A 16135-nucleotide genomic window follows, 5' to 3' on the forward strand; every position below is an offset into this window, starting at 1 on the left:
ACTTTTGGCAATAATATTTATTTGAATTTCCTCAAGATAGCGACACACAAGACAATTGGATGTTTGACAAGAGACTAGAATCTTTCATAACATGTTAATTTGTTGTTCCATATGAACAATAACTGGTTAGACAGAAGAAAACAAAATATATTTTTCTTATGGCGCTCATGCTTTGTTACAGAGAAAGAACAGCGTACTTAAGATTTCATGTGAAAAACTGGATTAGCAGGAGTATTGAACTGGACATAGTTTTCATACTATATTGGATCAAAGTGTAGAGTCTTGCAAAATCAGATTTACATAATCAACGGGCATGATTAAATTAAAACACTAACATAACACCATGACACAAGTCAACATAATCTCTCAAACCGACGCACAGAACAACAGTGGGTAGCCAAGAAAACGGAAAAGCTCAGAGTCATCGAGATCGACTTGCTACCAAAGAGAGAAAGCCAAAGAGAGTTTATATAGAGCAGGATACAGAAGCGTTTAGAAAGGCATGCTTGGGATCTACACACAGAGGTTAGATATAGTTGACTACAGTCAGAGGGGCCACAGACAAGCAGAAAGAGATAGATACAATAGAGAGAAAGAGATAGGAAGTTAGAAGCCCAATAGAGGATTATGCTAGGCAAGATTAGCATGCTTGCAGAGCGAGAAGCAGTAACTTTACGGGACGGACAATATACAGAACAGTTGTAAAGGCTAGCGACAGTACACTAAACTACGAGCTAAGCTATTGATTGTGGGTGCTAAAGCTAGTAACAAGAGCTACATAAAATGTACAGTATATATATTGTAGATTGTATTTCACAAGCTGGAGAAGCAAGGCGTTGCATGCACGTGCAAAGGAAGCAAGTTTTAGTATAGTAGCAGCAGCAGCAAGAGAAACAAAATGGCTGACTTTCCATGACTACCACAGTGAGATTCATCTGTTGTTTGTGTCACAGTGTGTTAGTCAATTACAACAGGGAAGGTTTGTATAATGTACTTTAGAAAGACTCTAGGATGTACTCTGTAAATATACGATGAAGTCATAATAACAGGTCATAGAGAAACTACATCATATCTACAAACAACAAAATCGACAAAACAGCAAAAGCAAGAATTTTTAAATCAAACCTCGACTTTCTTTTCCAACAGAACCTCAGAAGTTGCAACACACTAATTATGTTTTGTGTCTTTTTCTCACCACTTGTGAACAACCATTTGACATTGCACGTTATTAGATCATCTTATGCGTATACTCTAAAGTGCACAACCTCGCTTTTGAGGAGAACTAGACAATACTGGCGATCGATACTAAGGCAACACATTTACAAAACACACAAGTACACATTAAATCATACTGTCAAGTATCACATGTGCACAAAAGAACACAGGGTATCAGTGTGGAAAAGGGCTTTGCATATTCATTTGAAATCCATACCACAGTCGTCAGAATCTGAAATAGTTTTCAAGGTGAATTCAGTTTCAATAACCAAGTGTTAAAGCCAGTCCCTGATCACATTTGTCTTTGAAGTAGCTAGTATGGGCTACACTAAAAAAGTCAAGTATCGGACACACACACACACACACGCACACAAATAAGCATTGTTGACCAACAGGATGAAAATACAGATATTCCTTGTTGGATAGAGAAAATATGAATAACTTTACCTCACATAATAGTCTCTGGTTAAATGCCTTATATACACATATGTATACACACAGATATGTACGTATGACATTTGAAAATTCTATTTACAGTCTATGATTAAAGTGATTGTACACTGATAAACCATGTTGAGCAAATTGTGCTTTTCTAACATGTGTTCTAATGGCAATGCTACAAAACCTCTGCTTGGCAAAACAGGGTTTGCATTACAGACAAATAAACGCCCTTGGCCTTCAATTTCAATCATGTTTGTGACTGACTACTTTCAATTGCTATTGATTCTACAATTTGCAGACTACTTTAAAACTTTTTTAGTAGACAAAACGCCCAATTTTCACAAGAACAGACTTTACTTATTGTTTGTTAGCCATTAGATTGGACCCATATCGAAATATTGCTTGAGAATGAATACATTAGATGCCGTAACTATAGTAATAAGGGATGATCTTCTTTCCCCTGCTGTTTTTTAGTGCAAGTGATGTCAGGTATGGCTGCAAATCTGGTGATGTGTCTAGCCTATACTGTAAACAAAATGAATGTAATTTACCTCCATCTGTAAGTTCTTTGTTATAAATCGACGGCTCAGACGGCTTGACTTTCTACTGCAGGCTTCGGTCCTTGAGCATGACAACAACACACACAACCCTTAAAGTAGGGGTCTCCAACCCTGCTCCTGCAGAGCTACCTCCTGTAGCTTTCCCTCCAACACTAGTCTAGGCACACCTGATTCTAATAATTAGCTGGTGGATTGGGTAATTAGTGTCAAACCAGGTCCAATAAGTGTGATGGGAGCAAAAGCCAACTGGCAGGTAGCTCTCCAGCCACAGGGTTGGAGACCCCTGCCTTAAAGGGTAGCTTTGCTGTCTTTAAATATATGATGAGCCCGTCAACCTCCATATCTTCTTATTGACAGTTGACATCAAATAAATGGCTCACATTCTATATCCACAATTAGAGACCTCGAAGTGCAATTAAATAATAGCTGAAGCTTTAAAAGCAGGTCATACAACACAAAGTGCATTCATAATGAACATGAATTTGCCTGGTGTGTTGAGCATATGGAACTCCAGGAGCTTTTTCAGTGACCGAGTGAAAATACCTTTTGCTGTAAAGGACTTAATTCCATATATGATTATCCTTACAATCCCACTTTTTTCCATATTCAACATTTCATGTTCTCCACTAATACATATTTGGAAACGTCAGACACTGAAAAAAATCCATTTGGATTTGTAGACGTCTGATACAGTATCAGCAAATCACTCTTTTAGAGCCAAAAGACGAAGACTATTGAGACTACTGGTTGAAATATGCTAATGTAAAGGCAGTTGACTGAGTTGAGACAAGCTGAAGTGTTCTTTTTTAACATAAACGACTACATTGTAGAGTACAATAGCACACAACCACATTTGGCACTTACAATATCTGGCAAATGAGAATGATTAGAAAATAACCTTCTCCTCATCAACCTATTGCACTAGCATCTTATATCACAAAAATACATAGAAATATTACATTGATTGCTCTACTTTATACTAAGAAAGGCAGACAGAAGCACTTTTACAGAGCTCTAGACCTAGTTGGCCCACAACAAAGCTACAATACATAAATATGGATATTTCTATAGATCTTTTTCTCAAATATACTTTTTTTCATATATACCTTGGGACTTTGAAGGAAAGAAAAATAGTTACCAGTACATTCACGACAAACATTTCATCCGCCTAGAGGAAAATGAGGGGACAATTTGTCTTATAGATCCTGCCCAAGCCTTTCGATTTCCTCAATTAGAAAGTCGATATCCTGGAAGGTGGCTGCAGGGTTGGAGATGACCATGCGGAAAAAGTTGACCTTGTCCCCCTGTGGTTGGTAGCTGACCATGGTGGTTCCGTACTCCATCATCCTGGCCTTGATGACTGGAGCCACCTGGACAACACAACACACTTAAGTTCCACTTAAGATTCATCTATGATGAATGAATGAACCAATCTGTGGATCAATCAATCAGAGCAATTTCTTTTCTGACCTTATTTAGGAACCACGTTTGTGGGAAATCAAGTAATATTTGTTCAAATGGATTAAACACCTTCCTCAGCCACGGTATCCACAGATGCACCAATTACACTCCTCCGTCTGACCCCCCCCCCACACACACACACCTCTCCCGCCCCCCCACCGTCCCCTGCCCCCCCCCCCCCCCCCGCCCCCAAAAGACAGCTTGTGACAGCAAGGGTGACGACTAAATCAAGCGCCAGGGAAGGTTCAGCAGGCACTGGCCGACATTGTAAAGTTGGAAGGTTATCTTGCAAGGAAAGTAATTTATTTTGCTCCCTACTTGGCCCCTTTGGTGGAGTGAAGTCTCATCCCTGACGCTTAAAAGCAGATTCAATTACAAGTTTGCAGCCGATAGAGGAAGTGACACTCTACTGTCATGGTTGTTGGCAGGGCCACTTGGTGACTTTAGAGCAGTTCTACCAGGAACACTATTTCAGCCACAACATGGGCCTTGACATGACTCACAGCTACCCTTTAAGTGTTATCTACCTTAAGTCTCAAAACTAGAATGTAAAATAATTCAGTTGAGGAACTTAATAGTAATGCAGTTGAAAGTTAGATTTGAATAGAAAAAATAAGAAAGGCATGTATTTATAATATAAAAGTAAAGTTTTTACCAGCATGTCTTATTCCTCACACTGAAATTTTGAGTCAAGAATATAAAGATAAGAAGTAATACAGCTAGTGAAGTAAAACGCTTTAGCTTCAAAGCTCATGGATATAAATTACTTTAATAACCTAAAGGTCTGGAATAATGTAAAATAGACTTATAGCATATTTGAGGTATTAAGTTCAAGCATGCAAAGAAACTTTTAAAGGTAAAAAAGAATAATACTGCCAAGAGTGGCTATGCATACAGAGGAGTATCAAAACATTGAAGGTTTCCTTCAGTCCTTTCACTGTTCAAAGCCCACTGCTGTTGAGATACCCAGTCTGTATTTACAGGTTCAGCAGTGCTTGGCTAGCACAAAAGGCTGCCTACAGCTCTCATCACAATATAATTACAGTCCTTCCACCCCAAATCTGTTGCAGGTGTCCTGCTTCAGTTGGTACTGCTGCAATTATATAAAATAACAATAACTACCGGTAATCAACTTTAGATTAAATTGCCCCGATTATATAAGTGCCCTGACAATAATTACACTTTTTTTTCATTCACTGTTTAGAATATTTAGAATTTAAGATATGGGGTATAAATATAAGGTTTCCGTGCAGTGATACCTTTTCTCTCTGTGGTCTTAATTGTTCTAAATAGGTGTCAAAGGGCAATAATTAATTATGTTGATGTCCATGGAATATCCTGTACTCAGGCATTCTGGTTAATTAATGTATGACAAGTGAAGCTATATATTGTATAGAAAGTACATTTATTTGAAAGATGGACATGGGAGAATGAGAAAAGGCAAAGAAAAAAAGAGAAATAAACTGAGAGAGAAAGAGGGAGGAAAAGAGAGCGGGAAAAAGAGACACAGAGAGAGAGAGACAGAGAGAGAGAGGCTCTTTGTATGTCTGGCACGCACACCATCTGTTTTTCCTAATTGTCGATTAGTGTGCCTTTGCTGCTCTGAGCATTGCTGCCTCTGAATGGCTGCAACGGTTACAGCTGACATCCAATGACTGAAGTCATAACCTAAGTCACCCCCATCCCAGGCCATTGTCATTTGAAAAAATATCTCAGCAAAACACTGACCAACCAACCAATATATTATGTGCCTAAATCCTTGGGCACATAATTTCAATTTCCATCATTTTTTTTTCAAAACAACAACAAGGGTCAGCCATTTTGTTTCCGAGGCGAGCACGTGGTGAACGAGCTGCAAGGCCAAACAACACAAGGGTGTGAAGAACAGACGCCAGACTGTCTGTTCTTCACCAGACAGGTCTTCACTTCAGACCAGACGGGCCAGCCCTGTGTTTTTCCGTACCTTGTGCAATCGTTTCTTTTTCTCCTCCTTGTCTTCCAGAAAGCGCATCCCAGGAGGAAGGTACCAGAAACACACGTTGGTGTGCTGGGGCTGAGGAAACACAGAGTAGACAGATGAGAAATTGTATTGGATAAACATGAACATCAAAACACTACTAACCACACACACACACACACACACAAATGCACACACGTTCACAACCATGACCCCCCACCCGCGCATATAGACACAAACACAGCAGGACAGAAAACAAAAGAAATTGATCCAAAAAACCACAGAATGGAAGGCTCTGAAAATAATCCTGCCAGTGTATCAATCCATTGTATTTTCTGTTTGCTGAAAATAAAAATTCACACCCTGACCACAGAACTCAATTAGCTGTTTCAGGTGGTCTGGCTAGTATGCCAGAATGCCTCTCAACTCTCTATTCTGGGAGAAAAGGCTGGTATTTGCGATAGGGAAAAACCTTCAGTATATATGGCTGACTAGCCATGTATAGGCCACTCATTTGCTCAACCTGTGTTGAGTCATGGATGACTCTACCAAATGTGACTCTCTTAAAGACCTGGCTAACTAAGCATTTAAGTCAATGCCCCGAGGATCGCTACACAGCATGTCTCCTTCATGCTCCTTGTTTTTGGCTAAGCTAAAATATGTTTTCATAAAAACATAACCATAAAACACACTTAGTAGTCATTCTACATAACTCTGTCCAAATTCTACATTCATAGAGGTGCTTGGCTTCATAACATAATATCTAAGCCAAAGATAAATGTTTGCCATTGTGGGGGGGGGGGGGGGGGGGGGACGTTCAGTGGGGGAGATTTCAGAAACAGGACTATTCATATGTATATGAGCAATTACACAGTCTATTATATGCTATCCATTAAACATGATAGCAGGCATATTATCCTGGCAAGGCCTGCTATGGATGAAGCATTCATCCAACACAAAGAACTGGTTTACTTCCTGTCAATCAAGTGGACCATGAATGACAGAGAATTTCCCAATAATTAGGACATATATAGGACATATATAAGTGATATACTATATTGAGTATATTGTTGCAGTTGCAGGTCATTTTGTATCTTCTTTGTGGAGTATTGCCTAAACAAAGTAAAAAAGAAGTGAACTTACTTTTCCATCAAAGACCATCTCGTATCCTTCTCTGTCTTTGATCTTGTTGTACAGGTATTCAGACAGCTCCAGACACATGTCAATCTGGGATTCAAACCCAATGGTGCCCTGCCAATCCAAGAGAAAACGGTGTTAGCACCAAGGTGCTCACAAGGTGAAGGCAATACTGATTTACTGTGACTGGTTTGACTGCATGATGACTTGTGGTCTGTATCAAGAGAGAGAGAGAGGTCAATCGCCACTTTTAGAAAAAAATACATATACTGTATGTATGTATGTATGTATGATACTGTATGTATCTATGATGCCACTTTTGTCCTGTTTTGGCCCTGCAATAGGGCTGAAGATACTTCTCTGATGCATCGTATTGATAATAGAATCACTTTTTAATAATGCATTCCATCATATGCCTATTGTGTTGAGAAATTGAGTAGAGAAGGTCTAAGTTACCATAAAATAAAACCAACATAACTGGCTAATGGCATAGCCATATCCCATATTTGTAGATTTGAAATTAAACTGAAAAATACATAGTGATATCCAATATGAAACGGTATTCGCATATAATACACTGTGGTTCATTTGAAATCCAGAGAAAATGTATACCTTCTAAGTTATTTGACGTAAAACTAAACCTTTACATTTTTTGTACACTCCTGCAACCCTTTGTACAAAATCTGTCCCCCTACCCCCCTCGCCTCCCCAAAAGCAAGGCTGCACCTGTGTCTTTGTGATGTAGGGGGTTGTCAATTCCCCATTGTAGCACTTTGATTAGCTATTACCCCCTGGCCCTCAGCTGTCAGGCTGCAGGGGTAAGACCAGCCACCTCCTGCCTGGAAAAGGCCTCACAGACAGGACTCATTGTCAGGTAGTGTTAGGACTGAATGCTCTTTGCCTGGAACGCGCAAGCACACTATTTCACAAGAGCCTTTTTTGTTGCAAATAGGAAAGGTACATAAGACTTCATCCTACCATAAACACGTTAGTCTGGGAGTACTCAAATTCAAACAGTAAGTTTAGGCATCTTCATTTGATAGGAAAACCATGTAGCATAGGCCTGACATTCAAGTTGTACACCCAGGTGGCACATGTTAAGAAGTTCCCTTTTACAAACTGTCCGAATATTTAATCAGTGACAGGAGAGCCAGGGGAGCCCCTCATCCTAACCCTCACCTTAGCTCTCCACATGAGCCAGAGCTTGAAGATGTCCACGTGGCGGCCACACTGCAAGGCCTTGTCCCCAGTGTCGTAGGACAGGTCATAGTGCTTGTCCTGCTGGAACAGGTAGCAGGCATGCATCTGGTTGCAGTTCTGCATCAAACCCTGGGGGGACACAAGGCATACAAGATCCAATCAGACGGTCAGGATTAAGCGGCATATGTTGCACAGACCGATCAAACCTTTTTGGATTTTCACAATAAATGAGAACAATGTTTTTACCTCCTCCCTAACCAGCAAGGCAGAGCACTGGAGAGGAACTGACATCATCTTGTGAGGGTTCCATGTGACCGAGTTGGCCCTGGGATTGGACAGTAGCAGATGCATCAGATCTCATGCAAGCACACTGGACACAGCAGGCTGGATCAAAGAAATGTTGAGGAGCTGTTGAGAGGTGGAACTGACCTGTCCACTCCATCCAGCTTCCACCTGTGTCTCCTGGACATGAGCAGGCTCCCTCCCCATGCACCCTGGAAATCAAACCAAAAACAAATCCAAAAAAAACTTTGAGACACACCTTTGTGAAGTGCTGTACTATATTCAAAACGAATGACATCAGCAACATGACATGACAACCTGGTTCGTAATACTGCTTTAAAGTATTACAAAACCTGCATCTCTTGGAGGCTATACATGTTCCAAGTCCATGTGGGTTCTCATAGATGAATCATACAGAAATATGGCTCATATAAGTCACAAATCACCCATGAAAAAACATCCCACATCCTCAAGTATTTGTATCTCTCTCTTCCCTTCCACACAGGAAAAACAACTGACAGGGTATTTATGTTTTGTCACACTGTCCTCTCTGTTGCATTCCTCACTGTGTCTTAATAGAGGTGTCCCTGTTGCGTGTCACGCCTGAATCACCTCCATTAACAGATAGAGACCTTCAGTCTGGGAAGGCCATGATGGGGAAGTCAGGGGAGAAGATGATTTACAGCCTCTGCTCCAGTTTCCTTAATCTGTGTGAGAGGAAATGGTTGGCTCCTATCTAGGTCAGCTACAGACTGCGGAGGGGGATCCAGATATATATGGAACATTTATCAAACTCAGCCGTCTGGAAGAAAGCAATGCCATTTTCCTGCACTCACACACCTGTGGCGAAAAAGCTAACGATTTACAATTTACAGAGGTAATGGTAGGCGGAGTTCACATTCAACATGGTCTCCAGAAGGAGATGTTTCCTCCTATGCTAACGAAACAACTAAGCTATTCTCGTCCTGAAGCGGCCTGGTTTCGAATCTGGCCTTGGCCCTTTGCTTCAAGGGCCAAGGCCTTTCACCCCCACCCCCCCCCCACCCCCCCCCTCTCTCTCTCTCTCTTTCTTTCCTGTCAGACTTACAAACTGTCCAGGAAAGCATGACAAAAAGCAAACAACAAGCTCTTCAAAAAGAAGTGGTGTTGTTACTCACATCCACGTGCATCCAGACATTGTACTTCTTGCAGATGTCAGAGATGGGGATAAGAGGGTCGAAGGCTCCGTACACCGTGGTGCCAGCAGTGGCACTCACAAAGAACGGCACAAAGTCCTGGAGGGACGGGAACGAGATCATGAACTGGTCAGCAGTCCACACTTGGAATGTCATCGACAATACAGGTTTTCATTTATTCCTGCTGCTTGCTACTGTGCAATTCCGTCCCACAATTCTAGAATGACCTCCATGTTTATATTCGATTACATACAGTACATAAGTAGGTAAAGCCGACGTCTCATCTGTGTCATGATGGAGGTGTGGATCTGTCGTAGGATTTTACCTTCTGTTTGGCTTCTAGTATTCTCCTTTCAAGGTCAGCTGGGATCATTTTACCACTGCGGGTAGGGGGGAGAAAAAGAAGAAAAAAAACACGGTTTATTGCCGCGATACTTTTGCCATTATGCATGCTCATCAGCGCAGCATGTACAGTTTGATCCTTGAGCAAGCTTCAGTCTAAGCACACAGGGGTTCTGTACCTTTCATCCACTTTGATGCAGATGACACTCTCCGTTCCAATGCCTAAGGCCGCGGCACCCTTTTTGATCGAGAAATGGCTCTGAAATCCAAAGACGAGAACATTTAGAAGGGATAACCTTTTAATAAGCCTACAGGTACATCAGTAGTAGCATTTAACAGCCTGTCTTGTTTCGTAAAACTATATATTTTATAACTTAGAAAAGAGGTTGAGGACAAAGGAGATTTCTGTAATAAAAATCATTTGAATGTTGAATGCTCTAAAAAAGCCAGGGCTTTTGGGACAAAATACCATTTGGACTGTTGCTTCCTGCAGCTTTCAAATCAAATCCTTCAAATCCTCCGAACTGCTGCAGGGGGTGAAATATCACCTAGCATCCTTGCAATGTGTCACACATAATGTCAACGACACATTAGCTCATCGGTGTGAGAAGGAAAGTGACATTTCCTAGCTACAAGCAGGTGGCAGAAGCCACTAAGGCAACAGCGTCGACCTCAGCCCTGATTCTACAAAATTCACCAGTGCACGTAGATGCATAGTTGTGTACTACAACAGCAATTTTACCAATTAATCAATTAACCAATGTACTCCTACTTAACAAATTGAGCAAACAGCTAACTTAGCAAAACGTGTATTTAAAAAAAGGCAAGAAGCGTTGATGGAAAGTAGGGATGGGGTGAGGTGCCTACATGTTCGGACGTGAAGGCCACCAGTCTGGGGACAGATGACATTCCTTTCTCCTTCACTTCAGGAAACATCTTGAAGCGAGCCAGCAGCATGGCGTACATGTTGGAAATAGCACCACCTTGAGGACAGAAGATACCCACACGTCTCAATCACTTGAGCAAGCGTCCGTAGATTGGTCACTTGCGGGAGAAATATCGCCCTGCACTCCCCTTTTGAAAAGCAATCACACATAGCAAATGTGAAAATTGCCATGCTGGGGCTCTTATTGATAACCAAGGCCATTGAGCACTTTCACAGTGTGTTCAAAGTCAGGGAAATGCTAAATGTCTTTCAACACATGCAAAGGCTTTTCTACAGGAGTCTGGGTTTGAATCTAGTCCAGGCCTGCGTGTCTTCCCTTATCCTCTCCCTGCCTTTCCTATCACAGTGTCTATCGAATAAAATCGGCTTAAAAAATGTATAAATATATATTTTTTTAAATCATTGCAATGCATAGTCGTGCTATCAGCCACTGCTTTCAATACGAAAGCCTGGAATCTCATGAATCTTATCATTCATTGTTCCCCTCTCCTCTGATTGGTGATTATTACATGTCAACCAGAACTCCAGAGGGAGTATATGAGAGGTTGCGGGAGGTTGCCACAAAAAAAGATATGCTAATAAGCTGTGAAAAGTGTTCCATTATATCATCAAAATGCAAATTGACACGGACCAGTAAATGGACCGGACCATTTTCATCAAAGGCGTAGGGGGGAACTGAAAGGCAACATTCACTCACCAGGAGAGAAGATGCCATCCCCTCGTCCATCCTGCCAGCCAATGATCTCCCTCATCTTCTTCAGTGTGACGTATTCCAGCAGCACAAAGACAGGAGCCACCTCATAGGTGAACCTGGATTGCGCAAGTGGTATCACATGTTCAAGGTTACGCAAATAAGGATGTGTCTCAAAAAATAGAAAGAAATGGTCAGACGTCACAGCAAACTGTTTCGCAACATCTTTTTCTGAACAGGTCTGTGGTTTCACAACATTGCAGCACTTTGTCATTGAAAAGGTTGATCCAGGGTTGAGACATGAGGAACAAGACTTATGAAACTTTTCTAAGGCAGGGTGGCCTTTTTTTTCCTTCCTGTGAAGGTATTCAATTTATAAGGGGCATTTATGAGGGTCAAATTATTTTATTTCACATATCACACAATGTAATATGTAATACTTTGTCATACTTTTGTTGCAAATTACTAGATTTATTATGTGTTCATTAGAGAGAATTGGGGGCATTTGTGTTAGCATACTGTGAGTTTATTTTTCATTTCAAGTACAAGATTTTGTCATATTTATTGAAAGAGCAATAATTACATAAATAAGCATGGTTGTTAATATGAACTGAATGTAATACAGCTGGCAGATTCCCAGTCCTCTTTCTATGACTCATCCTTGACTTAGGGTCCATTATCTTCCCCAGCTAACCCTCAAATTAACTGTGGATAAGCCTGAATGAAGAGAAATTTAATTCCACAGCTAATTTATCTCCTTGAATCACCACGGGGACATAGGAAAGAGGGGAGTGTGGGTTAAACGTATGTAGTATTGAGTCCTGATTTGCAGTTAAAAGCATTATCTTCATTTGCATCCATTGCTATCATTTTAAGCAAACACAGGAGGGAATGCATGTTGACAGGAAGTAGATGTTAAATATGATCCATGATTTATGATGTAGGAAAAGATACTCACATATTGGTATTGGCGGTGGACGTGAGCCAGTCTGCTGCTAGCCCAACCATGTCTAATCCTGTAGAGAGCTGATTGAAGTACCTGGGATGTGCTATAGACAGAAAGACCCAGAGGGGTAAGATGTGTGAAATAAAATATGGTTAATGTTGTTAATTTCCTTTTTTTAGTCAGGAACATTTACACCTTTTAATATTGATTGTGTATGGATGTCTTGATGAGCTTGTTGTTCATGTCTGACATTGCATGTTAGAAATATCAACTAAGATTTACCACATCATCCTAGCAGTACATGAAAATGCCTATTTTTTACATAAATATTGCACTCTTTGAAGTTTAGTTTGATTATTTTAAGAATTTTACAACATTATAAATAGCGAATATTTGGCAGGGAACACTTTTTTAGTTAAATTCGTTTTTAAATCGATTTTGGGTGGAGGCAATGAAGTGGGAATGAATTAGTGTTGTGTCATTTTCAATTTGCCCCATAATAGGAATGGCTTTTCTCCTCCAAATAGACGGTCACTAGGGAATAAGGAGGACTTGGCCCATTTAACTGATTATCATCTTGGTGCTTCTCATACCAGGTTTACACCACCTTATCGTAAATTACAGTCTTGCCACAAGAAAGCAACGAGAACGTAACCAAAGCTATTTTAACTGGCTATTGAAATCTTTTTTCGCATCTTTGTCTCAAACAATATGACAATAATTTGTTATTTTCGTCCCTTCAAATATAAAATACCTTTAGAAATACCAATAAATAATAATATAGTTAATTTAGTCCTCGTAAATCAACACATATGTTTTAATTGAAGCAGGTGCATAATAATGATTTAAAATTGTACGTTTCCCTTTGCAATAAAAAGAAAAAAATATTTGGGCCTAGCGTACATACACATCATATAGGCTACCTGTTTTGATGGCGTATTTCAGTGTGGCACGACAGCTTATCAAGATATCATCCAGTGTTTCTGGTTCATCCGATAGTTCCCAGTTGTTCCTCTGAAGTAATTCATTGGGATAGTGAAAATCTATGACTTTCGTTTCTCTGTCAAAAGATTCCACGATATATGCCAACAAAATATCCACAACTTCTTGAAGAAATGTCATTGTCTTGGTGTCCCCATTCAACGCGGGTAGCAGGTCTGTGGATAAACACGAAAGACAGTTTCAGATATTAGGCCTTGGAGTTTAACCTTGGCAAAAAAGGTGAATTTATTCGGTCAGAAAATGTAGCATCCTTGTGCTACGCCTTTTGAGTGGATAAACAGACCACACAAATGAGATAAAATAAATGTACGCTGCAGAATTTTGAATAAGTTGCTGTAAAAAGATACAACTGGGGACTTCTGGCATGTATGAGCAGTGATAAATATGTTTTTTTTTTACTAAACGAAATTGATCACACAATATAGGATGAAGGTGACCTTTAATATTTCTGCAAAATTGTGTATTGAAAATATTTCGTGGTCTCATACTTTGCATTGGAATTTGAAAATGAACTCAAACTTGTTTGTACCTGTTGAGTAAAGGTCGGAAAAACCGACAGCCGCCTTGGAACAATTACACGGTTTATTGCAGCCGCAGGTTTCAGCCGTTGTCTCGGGCTCTTTGGCAGACGGTTCGGTGGGTTTCTCAGCTTCTCCAACATTGAGTAGAGCTTGAATCATTTACAGATCATAAAATTAAAATGGGTGAATATCATACGAAAACAATGCTGAAATATTTGCAGTTTGCGACTAAATAATAAACCTACAATAATATGAAAGCCTTCTCTCTAACCTACCACACAATTTCGATCCAATGCCACCGGATCCGGATAATTTTTGGGCCGCCGCCTGGCACCAAGCCCTAGCTGAAAGGATCAAGTCAAACAAGGATGAATAATAGACTACACGTTCAGGTTGTCTAACTTTAATATGGTAGCCTGTCGAGAGTCTGAAACACGATAAACATAGACAGATGCATGCATTTAGGCTATAGGCTCAAGATGATATAAATCATCAGGCTGTGGGGTACACTCGATTTTCTTTTGATTTTTCAGCTGTTTGCTATTTCATGAAAATGTAACACGTCTATCGTTGTCTGGATGAACATATTGTAAAACATCATTTAAAGTAGCCTAGCAAACGCTGATGCATTTAGAAATTCACTCCTAAATAGTAAAGCAAATACCTGCGTACTCTATTTTTAGGGTTTAAAACCCAATATACTCACTCGTACTGGGGCTTTGATTGCCTGTATTGTCGCCTGCATTCTCCGCACCAAGAGACCAAAATCCGTGTGATGCCATTGCAAACAGTAGCCAGCAGTTACGAGCTATACAAGAGAAGAAGACAAATAGTGCCCATCCAGAAGGTAAACTCGCCGACGGGGAAAAAGGAGCTATTCAAAGATGTGGTGCTGAATCTGTCCCCTCGAGTCCTTGACTGCAAAACATCCACCCGTGCATTCAAGAGAAATTCTGGAAAAGCGGCAAAAACGGAGTACTTCGCAGTGAGTGTTCTCGGCTCGAAGGTGTCCACAGGTACAAAGAGAAATGTACGGCTGCGGTTATCCAAGACAATTTGGTAACGGTTACCCAGAGCTCCACGCGATTAAGTGCAGAGCGCAACTACGCACTACTCACTACTGACTGAGGCTAACGAAAATATTCAGGGATATTCAGAGGGAGAGAATGAGGAAGACTAAACCTCCACCGAAGAAACATGTTTGTTGGACATAAAATATAGGCCTATATCTTAAATGAACATGCATGTATTATTTAAAAAAAATGTTCCAACACTGAAAGATGAGAGGTCTGCTCTACCCTATGGTTTCAATAATATCAAAATAAAAGAAAAATAAACTGGGATTCGTCCTAGTTTCAAGTTAACATAGTTTTACGTCACTAGACATCCCAATGTGATTCACATCATGACGAAGTGAGTTGCGTCTAGAGTCGTGACTTTAACCCCCAACTGTTGTCTCCTCCTGTCGCGTGGATCCCAACTCAAGAAACAATCTGGATAACTTTTTTTTGTATAGTAGCCACACTAATTCATCTACTCAGCGCTTGCTTTTCTGGCAGTCTCCTATAATTGCCCCCCTCCGGTTGAGGAAACACGCGGTGTGGAGACATCATTAGTATGAGCGCTTGGGTCCCTCTCTCTCCGCGCGATTTCCAGCCGAGCACTCTGTAGAGCGTGGCGGAAGAATCCGCGGTCCATTTATTTGTGCTCTCTGTCGTTCGCTCACCGCCGCATCAGAATATCTCCCTTGTCACCACAAAACATTAATAAAATGTAGGACTCAAGATAGCTCATACATTTATCAACATGTTTTAAGTCTGAAATCATGGCAAATATTCCTGAGAAATGTGGTGAGGTAACAGACACACACACAGGCTACGCCACAATCTTTTGATTCCCTCATGAACGGCACATATAAATATTCAATCACACTTGCAATCAACACAGCAATTAAATATATGAAATAAAATATTATAGCTATTAATGGAAAGATGGACATTTGTGAGATGACAAGAACCGGGCTCTTAGGGAATAAAGGCGTGTTTGAGGTCATGTTGGATGATAGACAAATCTTTCGTTTGTGCCGTTATGCGCATTGAGACCACGCGGTTCAGTAACATCCCTTGTGGGCCTTTCTCCTTTAAATGTCACACTTGAAGGTTATGAATTCACTCTTAAGGAAATGGTGAGCGAATCTAAAATGGACCACGTGGTAGAAGCGCTGGCCGATGGGGTTTTGTACAGTCACAGTCTTTTACA

The 16135-nt window shown here is 40.6% G+C and overlaps 1 protein-coding gene across 1 annotated transcript; it reads right to left on the reverse strand.

Moving 5' to 3' along the window:
• gad2 (glutamate decarboxylase 2) lies at positions 1 to 15113 on the reverse strand. Its single transcript, XM_047024434.1, has 16 exons — positions 14583 to 15113; positions 14152 to 14220; positions 13885 to 14025; positions 13277 to 13510; positions 12366 to 12456; positions 11414 to 11526; positions 10638 to 10753; positions 9950 to 10029; positions 9754 to 9808; positions 9411 to 9527; positions 8401 to 8465; positions 8218 to 8296; positions 7951 to 8100; positions 6778 to 6885; positions 5641 to 5730; positions 1 to 3586 (listed from the first exon to the last, which is right to left on the reverse strand). Exons 1-16 carry the CDS (start codon positions 14656 to 14658, stop codon positions 3413 to 3415), a joined length of 1758 nt encoding a protein of 585 aa, XP_046880390.1. The 5' UTR covers positions 14659 to 15113; the 3' UTR covers positions 1 to 3412.
• Positions 15114 to 16135: the final 1022 nt, after the last annotated feature.

This window comes from Hypomesus transpacificus, chromosome 8 (assembly GCF_021917145.1).
Source record: "Hypomesus transpacificus isolate Combined female chromosome 8, fHypTra1, whole genome shotgun sequence".
Lineage (NCBI taxonomy): Eukaryota > Metazoa > Chordata > Actinopteri > Osmeriformes > Osmeridae > Hypomesus > Hypomesus transpacificus.